Source organism: Zalophus californianus, chromosome 2 (genome assembly GCF_009762305.2).
Source record: "Zalophus californianus isolate mZalCal1 chromosome 2, mZalCal1.pri.v2, whole genome shotgun sequence".
Classification (NCBI taxonomy): Eukaryota; Metazoa; Chordata; class Mammalia; order Carnivora; family Otariidae; genus Zalophus; species Zalophus californianus.
Genome location: NC_045596.1, coordinates 117,590,343 through 117,615,441, shown reverse-complemented (window position 1 = coordinate 117,615,441; position 25,099 = coordinate 117,590,343). Strand labels below are relative to the sequence as shown.

The 25,099-nt window shown below is 44.2% G+C and overlaps 1 protein-coding gene across 3 annotated transcripts in view; it reads left to right on the top strand.

Moving 5' to 3' along the window:
- RNF150 (ring finger protein 150) overlaps positions 1–25,099 on the top strand; it is a 290,525-nt gene that overhangs the window by 201,813 nt on the left and 63,613 nt on the right. For all 3 annotated transcript variants that reach the window (XM_027599127.1, XM_027599126.2, XM_027599125.2), the window contains exons 5-6: positions 4,527–4,623; positions 11,955–12,165. In XM_027599127.1, coding sequence (XP_027454928.1) covers positions 4,527–4,623; positions 11,955–12,165 — 308 coding nt within the window. The remainder of the gene's footprint in view (positions 1–4,526; positions 4,624–11,954; positions 12,166–25,099) is intronic.

Below are 25,099 nucleotides of genomic sequence, written 5' to 3'. Positions count from 1 at the left end.
ACTGAAGAGGGAGCAGAGTTTTGGTCAATCCTCCATTGTATTTCCAGCTTGCCAGGATTGTTAAGAGATAGAATGTCTTGTCGCATTGTTCCTCAGTATGGACTTGCTCGCGTGGCCTTTGTTAAAACATGGGAAGGAACAGTGCTGTGCTGTGAATCGTACAAACAGGAGGAGTTGAGATTGACTTTGTTGTAGAGATGTTTACTCAACCACTGAGTCCATCTCACTAAAGGCCGGATTCTTTCCCTATCTCTTTGTTTATTTATTTAGTCTAGTAACTTTTATTTTTCTTTCCACTGGGGAGGGAAAAATTGCTTTGGAATCCCAATTATAAAGATATAGTCTTCATATTTGATGGTCCACACAAGAAATATGGTGCTAGAAATAAATGAATGTTAGTTAATAATCAGCATGTTCGCCCAGTGTGTCACTTTAGCACTTGTAGTTTTTGCCCTAGTTCTCCCTTTCATTTTTTTTTTAAAGATTTTATTTATTTATTTGAGAGAGAGAGAGGTCGCGAGAGAGAGAATGAGCGGGAAGGAAAGGGAGAAGCAGACTCCCACTGAGCAGGGAGCCCGATGCGGGGCTTGATCCCAGGACCTTGGGATCATGACCTGAACCAAAGGCAGACGCCCAACCAACTGAGCCACCCAGGTGCCCCCTCCCTTTGATTTTTTTTAAATTTGCCTTTACTTGTTAAACTGTTAAAAGTATATTCTAAAGAGTAGCAATCAGAGTAATAACACAGCATCTAAAAACAAGATGCAGTACAGTGGTATTAATAATATTAATGGTAGCTTGCAGTTAAGAAGGGCCATGAGTTATGTTTTAAGCTTTGTGGTCATTATTTATCCCCCTGCCCCAACACACACACACACATACACACACACACATACACATGGACTCATTCGCTTGCAAACTCCATACTTTGAAGAATATTTCACAGGTGAGCAACTGAGTCTCAGAAATGTTAAGACTTACCCAAGACCAAATAGCCAGAAAGCAGTGCATCCAGGAGTGTGGCTCTTCAGGGGCCTTTCTTTTGCAGTTCACAGGGACCCACTGAAGCACTATGCTCCTGCGTTGGTGGAGGGACCTTGTCTCATTCATCTTTGTACCCAGCTCCTAGCACAGAACAGAACGGAACAAGGGGGTGACGCAACTAGTACTGTATTTTCGGAAGATAAATCTGGCAAGAATGAGTGGGATGAAAAGAACAGGAAAAGCTGGTGGCGTGGAGAGCAGTTGAGATGTTATTTTAATAATAAAGACCATTAACAAGATTAGGCCTGAGGGAGAAGCATTGAGAATAGAAGTGAAGCAGAGCATGTGGAAGAGATTTAGCTTGGGGGCGCCTGGGCGGCTCAGATGGTTAAGCGTCGGCCTTCGGCTCAGGTCATGATCCCAGGGTCCTGGGATCGAGTCCCGCATCGGACTCCCTGCTCCTTGGGAGCCTGCTTCTCTCTCTGCTTCTCTCTCTCTCTCTCTCTCTCTCTCTCCCCGCCCCTCTGTCTCTCATGAATAAATAAATAAAATCTTTAAAAAAAAAAGAGAGATTTAGCTTGGAGAAGGCCACGTGGCTTGATGACCGTGCGCAGGCAGTGAAGAGTACTGGGTCTTTGGATAAGTATCCGATCATATAGCAAATATTTCTTGAGCATCACCTTTGTGCCAGGAACTATTCTAGAGGCTGGGGATACAACAGTGATTAGGCAAAGGAGGATTTTGCTCTCATGGACCTTATATTCTCATTGGAGGATATATTGGTCAGTGTTCTCCAAAGAATCCCACTGTATCCCACCATATTATATATCATATGTATATATATTTGTATATATTATATATATTTATAGATCTATCTATCTATATATATATAGATAGATAGTATATGAGAGAGAGGTTTCAAGCCATTGATTTTTCAAGAAATTGGCTATGTGATTATAGGGCGGGCAAGTCAGGAATCTGTAGGGCAGGCCTACAGGCCAGGAACTCGAGCAGAATCTGATGCTGCCAACTGGAGGCAGAACTTCTGCTTCCTCAGGAAAACTCAGTTTTGTTCTTATGGCCTTTACCTGATTGGATAAGGCCCACCTAGATTGTTTAGAATAATCTCCTTTATTTAAAGTCAACTGATTGTAGATGTTAACCAGATCTATGACATTCCGCTAGATTAGGGTTTGATTGAATGCCTGGGCTCTATAGCCTAGCTAAGGTGACCCACAAAACTTACCATCACAGAGACGTCAGAATGACCAGCACAGAGAGGAATGACCTGGGGTGTTCGAGAACAATTACCAGCTTTTGTGGCTTGGAGACTCTGAGAAGACCTCTCTGCATGAGTAGGTGTATCTCCAGCTTACAAATGGGGTACCTGAGGCTTGGGGATAGTAAGAGACTTACTGAAGCTCAGACAGCTGCCGACTGCCCTCCTGTTATTCTGACACCAGCACGTGTGCGGGAGACCCAGCAGAGGCTGCCTCCCCAGAACAGTCAGAAGGATCATGATGTTCGACATTTTTCCCCGGAGGAACGCCATTTGGTGAGCAGGTTTGGATTTAGAGCTTGCTCCCTGAATGCAGAGCCTGAACGTAGGGAGGTCCGTACTGCTTTGTGGGGGGGGGGGGGGGGGGGGCGGGCAGGGTGGCTTCATCCCACTTTAGTGCCCCCCTCACTTCTGTCAGTGCCCAGCTCAGGGCTCTGGTGCCAGTCGATCATTCTGCCCAGAACACCCTCCTTCTCTACTCCCTTTCATGTGGATAATGAACATCCATCCATGTGGCCCTCGAGTGTTCGCTTTGGGACTTTATCAGAAAGATCTTCCCTGAGTACCGAAACGAGATAAATCTCCCAGTTAGACGCCTCCCCAAACTCCGTGTTCTTCTAATGTGGTACTTAGCACTGTTGTCATTAAGTCGTCTATTTCTGTTATTTTTTTAACATCTGCTCCTCCTATTGCACTCCCGAAGGGAAGGAGCCAAATCGCTACCATGCTGATTCCCAGTGTTGAGCCCGATCCTTGGCGTTGATTACTTGTTAGATGAATGTATGGAGAGACGAACGAATGAGTGTGATATGTAGCTTCCAAGGAATAAATCTGCAGGCATTCCAGACGATCATATGGGAACATGATGACACGTGCAGGTTGCTACTCTACTCTCCTGTTCCAGTTGCCAGTCTAATCCGATCCAGCATGCATACGGCTAACCCCAGCCTCAGCACGTGGGTTTCTCCTCAATTTCCATTTAAAGCTGGCCCTTGGGCGCCTGGGTGGCTCAGTCATTAAGCGTCTGCCTTTGGCTCAGGTCATGATCCCAGGGTCCTGGGATCGAGCCCCGCATCGGGCTCCCTGCTCGGCGGGAAGCCTGCTTCTCCCTCTCCCACTCCCCCTGCTTGTATTCCCTCTCTCGCTGTGTCTCCCTCTGTCAAATAAATAAAATCTTTAAAAAATTTTTTTAAATTAAAAAATTTAAAAAAAAATAAAAGCTGGCCCTTCCCGCCCTCTTCCCTGATTTAGGGGTCCCTCTGAAGCATCTGAGCTGAAAGCCCCCTATCACAAAGAAAACGGTTGGAACTGTTAGAACAAAAGAAGGCAAAGGTGAGAGACAGAGAGTAAACGTATTCCAGGAGTAGTGCCGCACTGAGGACAAGGTCAGGCATGGACGGGATGTCCTGCGAAGCCCTCATACTTCAGGCCAACCCTTCCCTCTCTTCTTGCCCCAGGCAGGAAGTTCTGTCTGCTTCTGCCTATGGTCGGGAGTCTTGCAAGTGAGAAGAAAAGCTTCTGACTCCAGCAGCCCCTGATGATCTCTTGGGCCCCTGAGAGCCACATTGAGTGAAAGGTCAGTTAGGAGGGCCCCCTCCTGCCCCTCCTGAGCGCCCCACTTCTCCTGGCGCAGGGAAGGCTCGCGGGCCCGGCGCACAAGAGCGGCAGGGGCGTTGAGCACGTCAGCTGTACACACAGTAAAGGGTACAGGGCCATTCACTCTGGCTTCTGCTTCGGCAGCCAGCGGTCATCACAACGTAGAATGGCATCTGTGTCGTTAAATGCTTCCAGGAGCGCTTCCGCCCTTCTGTGTGAGCACCCAAATATTAATGGAAGCAGGCCTTTATTTTGCAGTTGTCTTCTGACTGGGGGAAAGAAGCTTTGGATTTATTTGCAAGTAGTCTCTCTCGAGTTATATCCTCAAAGGTCTGTGCAGGCCTCCCCACTTACATTCTTTCCTGCTAAGTGTTCTTCCTATTGAGAAAGAGAATAATCTCTCTGTGTCTACATTCTCTATGTTTTCTGAAACTTGGAAGACTCAGTTGTGAATCACAGAGGACAGTCCTGGGATCCAGACAAAGTGTGACTGTATCAGCACAGGGTATAAGAGGAAGCTCACTGGCCCAGGAGCTAGGAGATGGAGGTTTGAGTCTTGGCTCTGTCTCTGAGCAGTCGAGTGACCTTGGACAAGTCTCTGGGCTGTGGTGGACTAGGTTGTTCTCTGCAGTTACCGCCACTCTAAGATGTATGGTTCTCATTGCAGGCATCTTTTCCACAAGTCCTGTGTTGACCCCTGGCTTCTAGACCATCGCACCTGTCCCATGTGCAAGATGAACATTCTTAAAGCCCTAGGGATCCCGGTAAGCACAGCCCAGCCTACAGCATCATAATGTGTGTCTTTCTGCATTACTCCCAAAGCAGGGAGAAAACAGCACACGTGGATTTTCTCTGACCCTTCACCTGCACAGCAGGGGTGTCATCCGATGAGGCCCCCGAGAGAACGCCCATGTCCGAAAACATTTCTCCTCTCACTTTCAGCCGGGGAACATCACAACCCTCTCACCACATTCATGCCTGTGACCCGAGATGCTGCTTCTGCAGCTTGTAAGCTTCTCATCTGGGTTCCAGGGTGTGAGCGCAGGCAGGCCATAGCAGAGACTGGATGGCCCAGTTGCCCATTGCTCGCCTCCTGTACATTTCTCCTGCGCTGTCTGCAAGGACATCTGCATGCCACGCTTGCTGAGGCTGCCTTACGCCTAGCTTTCCCGGGAAAGAAACTCTTCTCAACAAGGGGAGGCAAAGCCAGCCACTGGGAATCTGGCCCAGAGCCCCTCCTCAACTCAGGTCTCCACAGAGACCTCGAGTGAACAGGCAAGCAGAGCCAGAGCCCCTTAATTCTAGCACTGCCATCCCGCCTGGTGCCTTCAGTTATGTGTTTATAAAATTCCGTCTCTCCCCCATTGCAAAGTGAACCCCGCCAGCTGGCTGGCTCACTGCTCCAGGGAAGGACTTTCCCAGGACCATATTAACGCGAAGCCCACAAGCTGGTGGTTGGTGAGAAACCAGCTGCTGCGGGGAGGGCAGGAAGCAAGCCAGGCCACCAAATCCGAGGGCTGCGCAGAGAAGTGAGAAAAACACGGGCACTGTCTAAAACCAGCTAGACAAACAGGATGCAGAGCGCAGCCTCCTCCCTGTCCCCTTCACTCTGCTGCAGCCTCTCTGTTGTCACTTCTCCCTACTAATGGCAGAGAATAAAGAGAATGTTAATGGTCCCAAGATACCACTGAAGAAGAAAGGACCAGATAGCAAAGGTTTCCTTTCATGCCAAAGGGCTAATTATCCTGGGACTATCAGAGTGGCTCTGTTGGAGAGGGCACACCTGAAGCATTCTGAGGTCATGCATTGACTGAATTTTCTACCCTGTACCAGCTGCATCCACGCCAGCTGTATGCTGTTTTTCATGGTTGATACACCAAACACAGATCAGCTCATGTGACTGTCGCTTTGAGCTAGATTTTATAAAGGCAAAGCATTAAATTTTCAGACCAGAGTTGTAAATGCATAATGCATTCAAGGTGAAAATCAATTACAGTGAACATGAAATTATTAGTAAGAACCCAACCTCTCTACCAGATATTGGGAGCTTAGAAAATTGAACTCAGGGTGTGCACTTTTCACATTTCTGGCTGCAACTGATTCATACGGGGGTGGGGGGACATGTAGGTACGTGTGTACCTGCATATGTGTGTGTTGTCTTTAGTCTCCAACGTCTTTAGAATACTTACAATGAAAGGTAGACAGTCACATTTTTCGACCCAGTTCCTGTTCCTCAGGATATTCTCGAAGCTCCTGAATATCAATCCCAGTGCTTCTTGGTCAGGACAGTGAAATCAAACCACCCCTGGTAGTTAAATTTTGTACTAAATAACATTTGAGGGCGCCTGGGTGGCTCAGTTGGTTAAGTGACTGCCTTCGGCTCAGGTCATGATCCTGGAGTCATCCCAGGATCAAGTCCCACATTGGGCTCCCTGCTCAGCAGGGAGTCTGCTTCTCCCTCTGACCCTCCCCCCTCTCATGTGCTCTCTCTCTCTCTCATTCTCTCTCTCAAATAAATAAAATCTTTTTTAAAAATAAATAAATAAATAACATTTGACTTCAGACTTTTCCAGAGGACGTATGACTTCTCCAGGAGCTATTGAGAATGAGTTGAGAATACAGATACTGTTTTAAAAAACAGAATTATTGGGTGGCCTTTGGGCTTATTTCCAAAATTAATAGCATTTTCACTTTTAGCAGTTGGGCATTTTGTTCATGGTTCCATGCCCACCAAGTATAGAAGATAGGATTTTACTTAGCACACTTGACTTCCAGAAAAATAAACATGGGTAGCATCTTTGGGATTTGACCAAGGATTCATAAAGGCCAGCTGAACGGGAACATGACACGTACCTGAGCTCGACCCGGAGAACAGAACATCTTCCAGGAAGAAGAAGGCATGTGTGCTACTTCTCAGGAAGTAGCAAGGCAACTGACTACACTCTTGCCTCCCCAAGGCTTTTCTGGTTTTGTTCTAGAGGATGATACTGAAGTCTGGATCTGGGAGGAATTTGGGATGTTGTTCCACTCCATATTTCACCATTAGGTAGCACCATGCCTAAACTATACCAAAAAGGTGATTTTTTTTTTGGCGTTCATATAACTTTCCATGTCACTGGACAAGCTCACAGCCTTCTCAATTAGTAAATACTTCCTATAGCTAACTGAAAGCCTTTGTATGCTGCTTACAGAGATTGTTTTATAATTTTTCTAAATTCCTTGTATTCCATTCTTAAGGAAAATTGAAAAGAGCTTGTCAGTCTCTAACAATTAGTGCCTGTCGGTGCTTACCTCTGTTTCCCTTTCATACGCCAAGTTCTCAATAAACGTCAGTGGCATTGTTGAACTTCAGAGTCTGAAGGCTGCCAGTCACAGAATCATATTTATGAAATTCACTCTGGTCCTCCTTTGAACACTGCCCGCTCACCAAGGCCTCGGTTGTAATCTTGGTCAACTAAATTGTCCAGATACAGGTGGAAGGTTTTCTTGGCTCGGTTTTGGTTTTGGTTTTGGTTGTCTTTAACTGAGCATCCTTGTGTGCCCTTGTGCTCTAAGGCAAATCCATGTAAGTTGAAAGCTGGAAGCTGAAGCAAACACCTTCTCCTATCACTGTTGTCCTGGTGCGAATAGCATGATGGTTATTGAACAGAAATCCAACGTCGCTGGGGTATTCCCAACTTCCTGACTATTTAGAGATTGGTTTATTTGAGGAGTTTCCCCATGCTCACCTGAATTTGAGTACCTATGCCGTATTCACTTGCAGATGGTATTTGACATCTCTGCTAAACATTTCTCTTAGAGGTCTATAAATTAGATTTCTTTCAAAATATTCTTTTATTTGATGAGCCACGTAGAGTGGATATAAATTGGGAGTTTCTCTAAGTTGTGGTCTATTAAATGTTATACCGAAGCCAAATTATTCATGTGTGCCACCATTAACCGTCTCATTGAGCTAATTAGCTCTTTCTGTCTTTCCCTCCTGTTAAAGATATAATACTGTTCCTACTAGTCCACAAAGTAAAAGAGAATACTCTGCCTTGAAATTAATAACTTTTTTTAAAAAAAAGAAAAGAGATAAAACAAAGGAACGATATCAACAAGCAAAGTCAACATTTTGAAAAATAAGTCAGTTGTTATTGCATCTGTGACTGCATTCAGATGCTTAGGGATGAAAGACCAACCAGCACGGTATTCTCATCATGAAATCTTTTCTTTCCTGACACCCCACACACAATTGGTTTTGCTTTTAAGTGTTTTTATATACTGTAGGGGAAGAAAAAAACATGTTTTTCCCCTTCTACCCTCCTAGGTTCTCTGACTGGGGTCCTGGAAATGAGACTGGCCAAAGATTACTAAAGCAACGAGACATTTATTCACATGTGCATTGCCCATGCACATGGGAGTGTGTAGGGATGAGTAACTCAAAGGGGTGGTCAGAACTTGGACATACAGAGCATCTTCACAAAAGAACAAATTTCTAGAGAAGCGACAAGACAAAGGAAAAGGACCTTGAGTTTCTAGGGCAGCAAATTGTGGGAAAGTACATATATGAGGGAAACTAATGGCAGATAAGGGCATGGTAGTAAGATGTGTTATTACAGATCCATTTTGGCGTCAGCTCCCAGACTCTGTTAATAAGAATGTTCTCTTCCTGGTACAATGAGGGAGGCCACCTTTACAAATTTATGCCCTACTTTTAGGCAGATGGGAGGAAGGCAGATAACATGTCTTTTTCTGCTTCTCCTCGACTGTGTTTAACTCAAAATAATCGTTATGCCAGCAGCACACTTTGGGGTGGCATATTCTGCTACCCTTGAATAGCATACCTTACCTCCGCACAGAACTTGACAGTTTTTTAAAAACATTTTCTCAAATCCTCCCTTCATTGATCTAGGGCAAATACTAACATTCCCAGCTTCTCATAGTAGTAAACTGAAACTCAGATAAAATATTCAAATTGAGGGGCGCCTGGGTGGCTCAGTCGTTAAGCGTCTGCCTTCGGCTCAGGTCATGATCCCGGGGTCCCAGCGTCGAGCCCCGCATCGGGCTCCCTGCTCGGCGGGAAGCCCGCTTCTCCCTCTCCCACTCCCCCTGCTCGTGTTCCCTCTCTCGCTGTGTCTTTTTCTCTGTCAAATAAATAAATAAAATCTTTTTTAAAAAATATTCAAATTGATATTTACTGAGCACCTAGTAATTGACAGACACTGTATGAGGGCTTGGAATTTAAGATCAATATAATGTAGTGACTTCACTTTAAAAAGCTCGTGTCTCATTTATATGTGGAATCTAAAAACTGAGCTCATAGAAACAGAGAACAGACTGGTGGTTGCCAGAGGCTGGGGGTTGTGGTGGGGGTGAAGTGGGTGAAGGTGGTCAAATTATAAGATAAATAAATCCTGGGGATATAAGGCACAGCATGGTAACAATCCTATATTGTATATTTGAAAGTTGCTGAGAGAGTAGATCTTAAAATTTCTCATCACAGGAACAAACTTGTAACTATATGGGGTAATGGAGATTGACTAAACTTATGTGTTAATCATTTTCCAGTATATATGTGTGTATCAAATCAACCTGTTGTCTAAACTACCACAGTGTTACATGTCGATTATATCTGAACAAAACTGGGGGGAAAGAAAGCTTGTGGACTAGTAGAGTGAGACAAAGACAAGCATAATTACAAATAAACCATAACAGAGAGAAAAATGCCTACAGTGTCACAGTATCAAAGATGCTACCTGGGAGGGAACACTACTTAGAAAAGGTGACATTTGGGGGGCACTGGGTGGCTCAGTTGGTTGAGCGACTGCCTTCAGCTCAGGTCATGATCGCAGGGTCCTGGGATCGAGTCCCACATCGGGCTCCCCCTGCTCTGTGGGGAGCCTGCTTCTCCCTCTGTTGCTCCCCCTGCTTGTGTGCTCTCCCTCTCTCTCTCTCTCTCTCTCTCTCTCTCTGTCAAATAAATAAAATCTTTAAAAAAAAAAAAAAGAAAAGGTGACATTTGGCCCGGGAATTGAAGGATGGTTAGAAATTCACCACAGTTAGTTGGAGACCTGCGGATAAGAAAGGGGGTGGGGGTGACTGGGGCTGAGCAGAGGAACAGCATAAGCTGAAGCACTGAGATAGCGAATATAGGGTCTGTGTTTTCCAAAGGCTGAGGTGAGGCCAGAAAAGCTGGCTGGGGTGAGAGTGTAGGGACCTTGTTTTGCCCCACTAAGGAGGTTATAATTCATTAAGAGAAAAGAAGAACATATCTTTTTTTGTTTTTTTTTTTTAACATTTTATTTATCTATTTGAGAGAGAGAAAGCATGAAAGGGGGGAGGGTCAGAGGGAGAAGCCAATTCCCCGCTAAGCAGGGAGCCCAACGTGGGACTCGATTCTGGGACTCGATCCCAGGACTCCAGGATCATGACCTGAGCCGAAGACAGAGGCTTAACCAACTGAGTCACTCAGGGCCCCACTTTTTTTGTTGTTTTTTTTTTTTAAAGAGTGCTCTGGTGAGAAACTAGAGAATGGAATGTACCAGGGAAGAAACTGTAAGGAAATAGGGAGGCTAGTAATGAGAGAAAATTCGTAACATACCTGCTCATGTCCAATGTTAACGATCTCTAAGTTTAGTAAATATGGTGGGTTGGTCATTCAGTGAACTGACTTTTGATAACTTGAGTTTCAATGAATTGGCTCACTTCCAATAGAGATGAAGAAGGTGAAACAAAGAGAAAATACAGAAAAAGAAGAAATGAGCTGAATTTGTGCTTTTTTATGAGACTGATGGACATTTCCAACTGACTGCTGGAAACACAAGTGTGGAGTTCGGGAGACTGGGTTAAGAGTGGAAAGTGAGGACGAGAGCCCCCCCCCCCCCCCCCCCCCCGCCGCTGCCCCTGCTTTGGGTTTCTTGCTTTGTGCCCCCAGTGAGTCCATGAGTTACAGATTTTCCCTTTGGGCGAACTTTGAGCTCCGTGTAGTCATTGTGATGTTAATTCAATCAGTGCCAATCCAGAATTTTCCTCACCTGATCCTACCTGCCCTGATCTGCACCCATTGAGAGTGCAAAACCACGTAATTACCATCACTCAAGGCAATGTTGATGGTTAGATCAAGCAAAAAAAAACTTTAATTCATAGCTGTTCTTAAGATTTCTCAAGACCGTATCTCTGCAACACCATCTTTTTAAAATAATTTTGGAGGCATAACAACTGACATTTTAAAAGCTGTTTGCGGAAGACATATAAATATATTCAATATAATTTCAAACGGCAGAACTAAGACCAAAGAGAAAAACTTGCAAAGGGTAAGATTTTGCCCAATGATAGAATAATCTAACAGAGCTAGCCAACACAGGCTCCCTTGCAAAGCAGAGAGCTCCCCATTTTTATGTTATTCAAGTGAGGCTGTCAGAGATTTGAGGATAAGGGCCTGGAGGGAGGGGAAGTCTTGCGATGAGTGGATCGTTAAACTAGATGGCATCACCATCTAGTTTTAGGATTCTAAAATTTTCATTTAGAGGACTTGACAAATGCATGATCAATTTGCATGTTAAGTAAATAGGTTATTTTTTACAGCTGGCTTTGGCTCATGTTTAACCACCACAACAAAAATAACCACCACAACAAAAATAGCCTCACCCTGTGCTTTTGTGTTTATCTCTACTAAACAGCTCACCATGAGTCAGAGTCTGTCCCATCCCTACTCTCATGTCATCAGTGCGTTTGCAAACAATGCATGGGTCTTTGGGGCTAATTATCTGCTGTCAGCTACTTCCTGTATGAGGAGCAAACACTATATATAAGGAAGGGGTATCATTATAAATAAATGCCATGTCCCCCCCCCAAGTATTATATTAATATATGTATCTTGCTTCTCCCGGAATTAAAATGTTATATCTAGATGTGAATGGAACCCTTGAAAAGGAAATTTTAGAAGCTGTTTTATGTTAATTACAGAAACTATAATGGAAAATTTTTTTAAGTGATTCAGGAGGAAGACAGTAAAGAACTTGGTTTTCCATTGAGACAAAAGACTTAGCTATAAACATTTCATCTCTAACTTGATGACAGACACTAAGGGCAGATCCCTTTCTGTTCATATCAGCCCAACGCCGACTGCATGGATGACTTGCCCACCGACTTCGAGGGATCTCTGGGAGGCCCACCCACCAACCAGATCACAGGCGCGAGTGACACGACTGTAAATGAAAGTTCAGTGACTCTGGACCCTGCTGTCCGGACGGTGGGAGCCTTGCAGGTGGTCCTGGATACAGACCCCACCCCGCAGGAAGGAGAAGTCATCTTTACTACTAACAGTAAGTTCTGCTCTGCTTAGTAGCACCATAGTCCACATAGGACTTAGAAAAAGACACTTTTCCTCAAGAAGAAAACAAGTGAACTGAGTATATAACACTGCCAGGCTAAACAGTTGTACCCAGCAAGGCCTTTAGAAGCCCGGCGCTTTCCAAAGCCAGCAGGGCAGACAGCAGACCTGGCTGTGCATCTTGCCTGCCCACACACGAGAGCATGTCATACCACGTGGTACCTGAAGTGGGTAGGGCGCTGGCTCTGGTGTGGTGAAGAGCAAGTGAAGAAGGCAACTGCAGGGGATGCTTAGCAGGACTGGGCTAGGGCACAACCCTGCTCATTCTGTGTGAGTGTGAGTGTGAGTGTGTGTGTGTGTGTGTGTGTGTGAGAGAGAGAGAGAGTGTGCGCATGGCTGTACAAGGTGGCCTGGGCTGCGTGCAGGAGGGTGCGCTCCCCTGTTGCTGCAGGTCTCAGATGTAAATGGTATTCCTTTAGGTGGGTGTTTTTACAGTCCGACCCATACCCCCGTACGCGGTGACATATTAAACTATCTTCGGATTTCTTCCCCATCCTCTGCATATACTCTAACCCCAACTCTAGTTGATGGTAGTTATAAAAATATGAAATAGCTGTGTTAACATTCAAGATTGAAGCTAAAAGCTAAAGCATTTGCTCTTTAGTCTTATACAGGAGAGAGAAAAGCTTTGGGAGTTCTAAGAAAACCAGCATGCAAATGAACTTCGGTTTAAGGTTTAAAGGGTGGATGGATATTGAGATGTTAAAATAAGGTGTATTAGTTCTCTTGATGGAAGTAACCTATTCACTATAGAAAATTTGGAAAAGGAGAAAAGCAGATTAAAGCCTTTGGGGCTTTTTCCTTTGAAATTGGTCTCTTTTTTACATATTTGCGATATTTGTAGAATTTGTAAAAATTATTCAGGCTGAAATGTAAAGATAGGCTTTTTTCTGATGAAGAAACTAATAGACCTTACTGTTGAAAGACTGAAACATGAAGAATAAAAAAGAATGCAAAAATCACTCAGTACCCCACCTGGAAATCATCACTCTTAACGTTTTGGTCTATTTCCTGATAATCTCTTATGGGATAATTGAGACATTACCATAGGTGTTGAATGTGGAATATTATAACTGTAGAACTTCTCTAGGTCCTCAACAGAAAGTAACTTCAAGGTGCGCCTGGGTGGCTCAGTCGTTAAGTGTCTGCCTTCGGCTCAGGTCATGATCCCAGGGTCCTGGCATGGAGTCCCACATCGGGCTCTCTGCTCAGCGGGGAGCTGGCTTTTCCCTCTCCCACTCCCCCTGCTTATGTTCCCTCTCTCACTGTGTGTCTCTCTCTCTCTCTCTCTCTCTCTCTCTCTCTCTCTCTCTGTGTCTGTCAAATAAATAAAATCTTTAAAAAAAAAAAAAGTAACTTCAAGAGGAACTTGGTGGCAAATATCTGCCCCCGCACCGTTTATTAGTTTTGGGTGGGTAAGAATTTTGACTTTGAAAACTTGACTTTTAGAGGCATTAATGACCTCAGCATTGAAACAATGACCTTTAGACATTTGAAGTCCTTAAAGACGAATTCCGATCCCTTTGTTTTGAAAGCCTAGGGTGGTGCTGTCCAGTATTAATGTAATGTAAGTCACATATGTCATTTGAAATTTTCTGTAGTCACAGTAAAAAACATAGGTTAAGTTCATTTTAATGATCTATTTTATTTAACCCAATATACTAAAAATATTTTGCATTCCTTCTTTTGTATTAACGCCTCAAAATCTGGTGTGTGTTTTACATTTACAGCACATGTCAGTTTGAACTAGCCGCACTGCAGGGGCTGAGGAGCTGCATGTGGCTAGTGGCCCCCATACCAAAAAGCATAGACCTAGAATCCTAGTCATTTTGAGGATAGAAGAACCTTAAAAGTAATTTCGTCTATACCCTGATAAACTTCTAATTTTTGGCATGAGACAGTCGTGGCCCAGAAGAGTAAGTGGTTGATGTAGATCAGACGATAAGTTCCCTTTTCAGAGTCCAAAGGCTGTCCCGTAATTTTTCCATTTCTTGACATCTTTGCTTCCCATCGGACATTTCACTGCTCACTGTCTCAGTGAAGTATATCGGAAGGCCCGATAAACTTCTGTTCAAAAACACTGAAGGCTTAGTTTTTCTCAAGCCCATAAGAAGAACCCAATCAAATATGGATCATTTTCCTTGCCATAAAATATTATTTCATTTTCAAGAGAAAATGTGTCCTCTGTGAGAGTCCTTATTCTTGAAAGTTGATACGTACTTCACACATCTCCATAAAACCCAGATGCCAAATGGAAAGGCATCACTTGTGGGCTAAAATACATCCAAAAATTAAATATGGGATCATGGTCTGCACCGATATACTTCGTAATCTCGAAACCGTTTTTGCCTAAAATAGACTCAGGGTATTTAGGCCATGGCAGGCATTCAGTAGATGTGTCCAATCTAATCTTGAAGCAGGGTGCTCCTGATCAACAGAAGGAAAAATGCCAGGTCATTGTAGAGGAAGATATTGGGAACTTTGAGGAAATAAGAGAGGTCTGAGGCCACCTCTGTAATCGGAAGATGGGGATGGTATACAGGAATATGGCTAGAGAGATCAGTCTCTTAGTACAGAAACTGAGTTTATTCTCAAACTGTTGTTCCTAGCCCATTTATTTCTGATTAGTTTTATTTATTGGGATCTAACAGAATATTCCAAACCCAGTCATTCTGATTAGGTATTGCTTATATCCCTAACCAAATGGCTATAGATTCCTTAAGGAGAAAATCCTTTGCCGTATACAAGTTTGTAAATTGCCTAGTACCCTAACTCAAATAACTAATCCACAAATGAACAAACAGATGTGTGAATAAATGGGTGAAAAGATTCAAATTCTCATCAACGCTGTTAGAACCAGCTCAAATGCTGTCTAAAAATAACGTGGATGGAAAATTAAGTGTACCTGGCATACAATATTGCTGCGAATCACAAATAAATAACCCAGTAGAGGTTGGACCTAACTTTTCTTCACGTTATCCTTTCCCATCTCACATCTCTAGAGACCCAGGAAATTACTAGATAATGAGGAAATAACTGTAGCTATCAAATACATCACACCACTTGTGCACTGGCCCCCTTTGTAAGCCCTATGAGGGAAATGTTATCTTTATTGTCATTTTACTGATGCAGAAATGGACGCACAGAGAGATTAAAGTAACTGGCTCAAGGTCCTAGCTAGTGACAGGTGGAATTGGAATTCAAAGACTCTCTGTCTGGCTCCAGAGCCCCATGCTTAGCTACGCTATGCTCCGAGGATGAACAAGGGGAGGAAATTAACACAGTAGCTTGCTCCCTTCTTTCATTTATTTATTCCTTTTCCCCATTTTTTCTAAATCTCAGAAAGATCAAAAATGTGTGTCGTCCCTCCTTGCATGCTCATCCCTACCTCTGCTCCTCCTGTCTGGCAAATGGTGTTGGTGTGTTGTCGATCAGATGCATGTAGAAGTCATTTCAGCACTCAAGGGGGGAGTGTAGAACAGATTGCCTTTAGAGTGAAGATGGAAAAATCTGGCATTAAAGGATCATCTCCAGTTCTCGGGAAAGGGAATAAAAGAAAAGTGTTTATACAGCAAAGGAAACCCAAACTTGTTGCAAGTCTGACATTTGGGAGGAAGACGTGCTCATATGCATTATCTTGACTGTTTCTGATATTCTGCCTTTGACAACCTCACATGGCAGTCCCAAATGACACCTGTTTCTCCTGCACCTTAGTGCAAGGGGACATGTGCCTGAACGCACGGATGTCCCTCACCAGTCTTTACCTGCGGGCATGCCTAATTGCACCCCAGACATTGCCTTCTGACTCCCCAGGCCCAGGCTGCAAGTTTTTGGATTTGCTTCAGCCAGGAAAAAAAGTTCCTAAGGATCAAAGAAAAACACAGCTAAACAAACAGTTCTGTGTGTTGGCAGACTCCAGACAAGAGCTAGAAAAAGACACAAAAGGAGAAGACTCTATTACTCCTCCGCAGAAACATTCACTGCCACTCCACATCCGCTCAGGGGGGTCTGAAACCTTCGCAAGGAAGCTGCCCATTTGCTTTATGAAGTCACTGCACTACCCGGCTCTTTAGCACTGTCTCTCAGTTATACCCACTTGCCACTCCTTCTGCCTCCGACTAGAAGAAGCAAGCATTCAGCCCACAGGGTGGAGAGTGGAGGGTGGGAGGGGTGGAAGGAGCCAGGAGCTAGAAAGAGACATGGAAATGGGTCAAATCAAGACACCTCCAAGCCGCCCCTGTACCTTCTTGAGTACGTGCCAGAAGGTGTGTGTCTGGGAGACCTGGTCTTCAGATCTCACAGAAGTTAAGTGGTACGCATGAATGATTATGTACTCAGCCAGTTGAAATGAAATGTGGTGTGGGATTCCTCTGGGAGACTTCCTTCGCTAACTTTCTATCAACTCTTATCCTTGGGGGAAGCACAGTGCAGCCAGTGTATTCAGCAAATATGATGTGTGATGTGTTTAAAATGCACCTCTATTTTTGCCTCAGTGTCACGTGAAATGTACTGAGTGGGTATAATATTCTCCTCCCCTGGGTGAAAATTCCAGCAGGCCTAGGAATTTTCTGCTTCCTCCTAGGTAACTGACAGTTCTCGAAGTCCCTTCAGGTCCCAAACACAGATTTTTTGCAGGGTCCTTTTTCTTGTAATTCCCATGCCTCAAGACAGGTGGCTCCCTCGCTTACTTGTAGGGACCCCTGCCGCCCCAGTGCATGCACACAGTCCATTCCCAGCTGCTGTCTGCTCAAGTGCCCTTACCGTCTAGGCCCTTTTGGATAGGGCCCAAGCTGAGCCCAGGCCAGCTCTGGACCCTCACACATCACCTGCCCTGACACTCCTGTCTCGACCAGTAGCGGTGTCTGACCTCTGACCTCATAGAGGCCATCTGCCTCCTCTCTCTACCCTCCGGGCAGGAAAGACACCTGTGTCCACAGTCTGCTTTAGCCTTGCAAAGACTGAAGTCAGTTCTCTCTGAGTCCCACCTACAAGAACACAGTTCAGAATCCCCTCCAGGGTGCCCTGATAGTAACCCCTCACTGGGCTTGGGTGTGGGAGGTAGTCCCCCCCCGCACCCCTTTTGCTAGAGGGGTAGGATTTAGCAGCACCGTAGTCTCTCCTCAGACAATCTCTTTACCAGTTTCTCTACCTTCCTCTCCTTCTCTCTCTTCTTCATTGTCTCAAAACGGGTGACGCAGTCAAGAATCATAGAATAGATTTCCCTTCATGTCCATTATACATCCAGCAGTGGGATGGGGAGCAGAGCGGTGGGTAGAGGTGGGAGAGGCTGTCCACACCTCTTCAGTAGAAACAGTCAGGAAGGGTCCCACGAGAGAGACAAAGAACTAGTTTCTGAACATCCTGATGATCTTTACTGGAGGGACCATATTCTTAGCTCAGAGGGCAACTAAACTATGGTCTCTTTGGAAAGAACCTAGAGATAGGTCAGCCTTTTTGGGAAAAAAAAAACAAAAAACAAAAAACATGCTCATACTCTTCAAAATGCATTCATTAGACAAAAATAATTGCTAAGACACAGCTGAAACAGCCCAAGAAAAAACGCCATCTATAGAAAAAAAGCCGCCAACAGCTCCCCCTGCAATCCGCAGGAGCTCTCCAGAGACACATTCTCCATCCTAATTATGGGAAAAACTTCCAGAAAGTTCATTCAGAGACTCGTGTATAGTCTCTGGCATGATTCGCTTTCTCTGATTTGAGGGACTCAGTATAAGCTTCTCTGAGGATTCTTCATTCCTAAAGACAGATTCTCTTAAAATTAGGCCAGAGGTGACATTCACTCATTTTTTTTTTTTTTTTGAGTTCTTTGTTTACTATTTAAGGAGCAATTGGTGAAGCACTCAGGACATCTATGTTCAGAAGTTTTAAATGCCCCTAGCCTTGCTCTGACCACAGCCTAAATGTGAAAACAAGACAGACTGACTGTACATTCAGGATTTTCCAGGGAACCCAGTTTTGAACCTCTGAGTTGAGACAACTGAGAGAAAAAAGGGAGGGTTGGCATGAGCATCACATTTCTGTTTCAAATGTGCAACTACGCTCTGCTATATTTGCAAAGCAGCAATTTCCAGGTTTTATGTGACTGCAAAATATACTGGTGCATCCAGAAATAAACACATCTAAGTGAAGCATTCCATTGTTTATGAGAGATGACAAGAGTGAGTAGCCACGTCTGCTTTTGTGACTTGCATCAAAGCCTGAAATGGCAAAGTAGCTACCCTTGACTCTGGGTAAATATGCTGGCTGGAACCAGCAATGAAAATGATCTCCCTTGGTGCCCATAAGATTCACATTAGCCCCGGAAAGATGATGGTTTTGATTTATGGGACTATTCCACTGTGGCAGACAGCAGAATCAGTCAACCATTTAGGAGTTTAGACCCCACTGTCATCGCTCCTTCAGGAAATAGTTAAGCCACAGGTGGACTACTTCTGTACAGAATAAAGCATTTGCAGATTGTGATACTGCTCCCCACAGTCATCACCATGTCTCATCACGTGCCAGGCTCCTGGAGCAACATCACCCCCTTGATTCTGAGCCGTCCAACTCACCAGCTCAGTGAGAGCTTCGGCAGAGAGACAGTTGTTCTGAAGAGGAAAGATCTTTGTGATAAGCACATGCCTTGATCATCAAGTGACCCACATGGCAACTGTCCAATCCACAAGCCACCAGATATTCCACGATAACATTTCTCCTTGGGGCGCCTGGGTGGCTCAGTCGGTTGAGCGTCTGCCTTCAGCTCAGGTCATGATCCCAGCATCCTGGGATCGAGTCCCACATCGGTCTCCCGGTTCAGTGGGGAGCCGGTTTCTCCCTCTCCCTCTGCTGCTCCCCCTGCTCATTCTCTCTCTCACTCGCTCTCTCTCAAATAAATAAAATCTTTTTAAAAATTGTTAAAAAAAAATTTTCTCCTTGATTAAAAACGTTTGCCAATCCAAGAAAGCCCACTCGGGACCCGGCTGCCAGGGTTTTCCTGTCCTGTGCATCTGGTGCCTCTGACAGGAAGTATCGAGGACCTGTAGATTTACAAACAGCCTGTGAGAGAATTAATCAGTTTAGACCACAGATATATTGCCCCTTGGAGCACTCAGCCTGGGCATGACACACACCATCCACACGGGAGAAACCTGTCTTCCTGAAACAAAGTAACTCAGCCAGCAGAGCAAATCCATCCATTTCCGGGAGATTGTCTCAGATACTCATTGAAAGCACCATCTCCAGTTTGATGAATTTCTCCCAGGGCTGTCTGGCTCTGGGTAAGTGTCACAGCTCAGCAGCTGTTCCAAGAGTGGGCTAGGGAAAGGGCTGTTGAGCAGACCTGCATTTTGCCAGACATTGTCACACTGAACATGGATCTCAGCGGGAGGAGGCAGCTGATGGCAGGAAACACAATTGACAGGTCAGCACTTTTTCAATATTTGAGTAGCACAGACGGCAAATAGGATAACGTTTCTCTTTGCATTTCAGTTCTAAAGCGTGTCATGAGGAAATTCCATTATTCAAAGATTAAGAAAGCGGGAACAGCTGAATGCCTTTTGAATGACATAAGAATTAGCTCTGAAAATTCAGTCTCAGGGTACTAAAAGTCAAAATATTTCAGAAATGAAATTCAGTGGTACAGGAGAAAAAAATATGCAACTACCAGGACATTACTGGAGCTACTTGAGGTAAGATGATATAAGAGAAATACCACTAGCTTAAGCCAGGAAATTTGGGCCTTAGTCTTGATTTGGCCTCCAATTAGCTATGTGACCTTGGACAAGTCACTTTGCCTCTCTGCACTTTCATTTCCTCACTTGTCAAATAAGGCACTTGTACTAGCAGATGATTTTTTTTTTTTAAGGTTTATTTATTTTAGGGCACCTGGGTGGCTCAGTCAGTTAAGCGTCTGCCTTCAGCTCAGGTCATGATCCCAGGGTCCTGGGATCAAGTCCTGAGTCTGGGTCCCTGCTCAGCAGAGAGTCTGCTTTTCCCTCTACCCCTCCCCCCTGCTCGTGATCTCTCTCTCTCTCACTTTCTCTCTCCAATAAATAAAAATCTTTAAAAAAAGATTTATTTATTGAAGAGAGAGAGTGTGTGTGCAAGTAGGGGGAGGGGCAGGCAGAATCCTCAAGCAGACACCCCAGAGCTGGACATGGGGCTCGGTCCTATGACCCATGAGATCACAACCTGAGCCAAATCAAAAGTTGAATGCTTAACCGGCTAAGCCACCCAGGCACCCCTAGCAGATGATTTCTAAAATCATTTCCAGTTCCATAACTCTGTGATTAAAGTTGGACTCCCTCTTGGCACACTTCCAAGTCCCACTGGAAAAGGCTCAGTCAAGATCTTGCATTCTCACCTACCAGCTCTTCTTGCTACCCTTCTAGTGCCACTAAGCCAACTAGCAAGGAACTGTGCCCCCGGCTGTCTCCCCACTGCCACATTCTCTGAGACTGTAAGAGGTCTTAGGAGATGCCGCATCTGCCCATCTTTGAGTCAGATGAGTGGTTGGAAAGACAATTGGGTGCAGATGGCTGGAACACTGCTGGAGCCCCTAGGAACCCACCACACAGTGCACCCTGAACCCAGAAGGTGACAACCATCTGCTCACAGAAGCTCTTAAGCACTACTCACCTGACTCTTATCGAGCCTTTAGTGGTGATTTTTAAAATGGTAGTTTTGATGGCACGTCACATTAACCAAAATATTATGTGGAGCAACTCTCAATTCTGCTTTAATATTGATGTTAGGCAATGGGAAACAGTACTTCAAAAAAAGCATTAAATTTCTTCAATAGATAGGGGTGTTGGTGTGAAGTCTGTGTTTAGGTATTGATATGTATATGAATACACAGTTTGGTGTTTAGTTCCAGCCACTATACATATGATTTTTGTGTATTTATAATGCTTTTTATTTTTATAGCAGATACCACATATGTCCCATTTTCTCTTCTCAGGGAAGTAGTTTTAAAAAAAAAAAGCCCTGTGACATCTTTTGGAAGTGGTATTATTTCCATTTAACAAATGAGGGTGCTGAGGCAGAAGTACCACATTCAGAGCTGTTGGTCCCAAACTGAGGAAGAAAACCTCTCAGTGGACCCCCATTCCAGGGCAGGCTACACGGTGTGACTCCATTCGTGTGTCCCTCGTGTAATTTTAATGGAAATAACGGATAATCACCTAAAAATAGCTCCAGTTCACCTAAATATTTTAGAACTAGACTCTGTTTTATTTGTCACTAAAATATTTAAGCACCAGCTGTTTTATTAAGGATTTAGTTTAATTGGTTAACAAGTTGAGTGCTAAAAATTAGGTTTTCCTCTCTATTAGAAATTATGAGGCAGAAACGTGTTTTGTAAAGAACACTTAATTTAATAATTAATGTTAATCCGTTATTAAAGCAGTAGGAGTAAGAAATCTTAATATCCTCTTTCAAGGAGTGGAGGCTTGCTCTCTCCTGGCAGAAGGGAATTCTTTTAATCCAGCAAATAGCCATTCTTCCTAAGGTCTCAAAGCATTATTCACCCACAGTATCTTATTCTGTCTTCATAATGTTCTTGGGCAGGAGAAGGAAGCAGTCATATAGATATGATCATATAGATCCCAAAAGGAAAAACTGAAGCAGTCATATAGATATGATCATATAGATCCCAAAAGGAAAAACCGAAACAGAGGTGCTAAATTGAGTTCCTTCCCTGGCCAAATTGTCTTTCCAATACTGGACCACAGGAGTTACACTGGTTCCCTGCAGAGAAATACCAGGAAAGCTCACTTGTTTCAGACTAATAATAGTACATAGTTAAAAATCTAGTTAAAGCATGCCCATAGGAAGTGGTTGAAACTTGAGGGCATCAAGACTGGTCTTCTTGGTGAAGGAACCATCTAGAATCAACTTGAGGTTTCTGCCTACACATGAAAGATTGAACCCACGGGTTTATCTCTGCTACCTAACAAAGTCCCACGAAAGGGTTTATAAAAAATAAAAACCTAAATTGACACTAAGAACAGAGAAAAGATTACAATAGATAATAGGCCAACAAATTTTGGGTGACAGATGAGTGGAAATTCACTTAGCAAAGTGGAGAAAGATGAAATCTAATAAGTGCCTCCTAAGGAAGATGCTGATAAGAAACGAGCAGTTGAGCATTCATCACCCTGGGGAGCCTCAAGATGTAGGGCACCAGATGCCCAGGAAGGCCAGGGTAAGGAATGGTGCTCGAAAGATCTGGTGATAGACCATGTAAAGAACATTTAGGACCCCCAGATCCCTTTCTCCATCCTAAGCCACCTGCTGGTGTTCTTAGGCCCATAACAAGGTCCCTTCTCAGTTGCAAGCCCCACCCATGCACGCTTAATCAGAATGCCTTCTTGGTAAATCGGAGTGGAGAGCAAGGTTGGCTAGACAGTTATGAGAAGGCACTAAATCTGAGAAAGAGAGACCACAGCAAATTAAAACAAAGAGAATTCCATAAGCTATAATTTGTGTCCTTACAGAGGAGCTAATCTTGCAGGAGATGCTGTTGAAACAGATACTGTGAGAAATAGGAATTTTCAGAGAATGAGAAGAATGCTCAGATATTAAAAAATATATCAGAGCAACAATTCCCAAACAATGGTGAAAAGATAAAATGCTTTTTGTCTTGTTAAACTATGTTCTTGGCATGAAAAAAAATTGATTTAAAAGTTTAAAAAGTTTGAAAGGAAAAACAAAAGGGTCATTTGACATACCATTGAAGACTGAATTCACTAATTCCATATACATTTTTTATCAGCATCCCCCCTGCCCAAAATGTGTTTTTTACTACAGTGAAAACTCTGGCCTTGCATGGCATACTTTGCTTCAGCAAATGTGCACGGTGCAAAACTTTTAAGACTGTTTTCTTTTTTGCGTGCTACATTTTGTTATATTTGTAATATATGACTGTATAGGTTTATTAGATAAATTAGTGACCACAGTTTTTAAAATGAAATTACTTCCTAGTGCTCAAGCCAGTAAATTGGGATTACCTGTGTTCTTTCCACTCTATTCCCCTCTGTTGTAAGTCACCGGATGTTCAGTCTGCCTTTTTAAACATCTGCCCATGGGCCGTTTCCCTCTGCCACTACCGTAACTTAAGACCTTATTTTCTCTTACCTCCGTTTTCCCTGCAGCTGCCACTCTCTGTCCCTAGCCTCGACCCCCCCACCCCCACCCAGTGTGTCCTCACCCTGCTTCCTGGAGAATCATCTACAGAATTCTGATCTTGTCACTGTTTTGCTCAAAACATTTGTATCACCTACCGGTTAAAATCTCTAGCTGGCAAATCTAAACAAATCAGGAAGCATTTGGCAGCAGCGTATCTCTTTCTGGTTTTTAACCACCACTCCCACCTGGTACTTGACACAGAGCATTTCCAAGCCACTCGTGGTTCCAGGCACACTGCCCCCGACACTTCTCCCTCACCTGCCAAGTCATGTGTATCCTTCAGGAACACCTCATCTGCTGTGTTCGCTGAGATGCCTTCTCTGCTACTCCAAGCAGAATAGAATCTGGTGCTTCTTTTAGAATTCTCTTCTTCCAAGCAATTTTCTCTGTTACAATTTCTTAAGAAAGCATCTGTCACCCCACTGAATTTATCGGACCTTAAAAGGTACAGACTGTGGCTTTTCGCCTTCACGTCCCAAAATCCAGCACAGTTTCAGGCATAAAGAATATGCTAAAGAATTTTAAAGAACTCAACACTAGCAGTAGTTAGAAGAAGAGGCTGCGTTGTGATATGCTTTTGTATTTTGTCTGCTAACGAAAAGAAAATAGATATATATTCTTCCAAGGATCCTCAAGCTGGGCCCAGGCACCAGCGGACAAGCTTCCCTATAGCCAGTTCCTCTGGGATGACTCTGTGACTCTACCCCCATGTGACAGGGGCACAAATGCTACACTCGTCCCCCACCACAAGGAAGGAGGGAGACTAATGCCTCATGGAAATGGATGGATGATTTATTATTTATCATTATTGATATTGGACTACACAGCCGAAGTGGGGGGTTGAAGGCAGCAGGCAGCAAGCCAAAGCGGCAGAAACAACAGCGGAGTGGGGGGAGTGGAGAAAGGCTCTCCCACCTCACAGCACAGCACTTTCTGCAGAGGCCGTGGACATGACACAGACCAAGGGCCCCGATGCTGGTACAGCTTAAAGGAAACTCTTCCCTTTTTGCATGATACCATTGGCACTACTCTTACTATTTTACATTCGCCTGCAATGAGTGAAGATAACCCTACTGAGAGAGAATCCAGGCTGGGGGGAAACCAGATGACTTTGGCATCAGGCATATCTGGGCTCGGATCCTGGCTGCCCACTGAGCTGGTAGCTTGTGGCCAACTCAGTTTCACATCCTTGGGCCTTAATTTCCTTTAAAATTGTTCCAGTAAAGTCCACCTCACCACCCCTTGTGAGGACGAAATGAATCGATGTATATGCAGCTGCCGGCTCAGCGCCTGGCATGTTGCCTCTCCCTACCCGTCCCGATAGACACATTGCAGGTCCCTGTTAGTGCAACTGGAATGTCCTCATATCATAAAAATATCTGCAGAGCACCTTTCTCGAATAGACTCCAAGGCCCTACAGCTGGAGGTTGTATCCTGAACTGTTTGTGCCCACAGAGAGGAAAACGGACGTTACCTTGCTCTTCTTCAATTCCCAGAATTACTTTACATCCTGAGCCAGAACTGCATGCTCTTTTTTGCTAATTGATCATCTGAGTACTACTGAGTTATAAACTGCAAGCGTTATGACCATGATCTCATATAAAATAATGATTGTCCTTCTAACACCATTTGTAGAGAAACCGCTCAGGTTATCAGGATCATCACGAGGCAGCCCATCAATC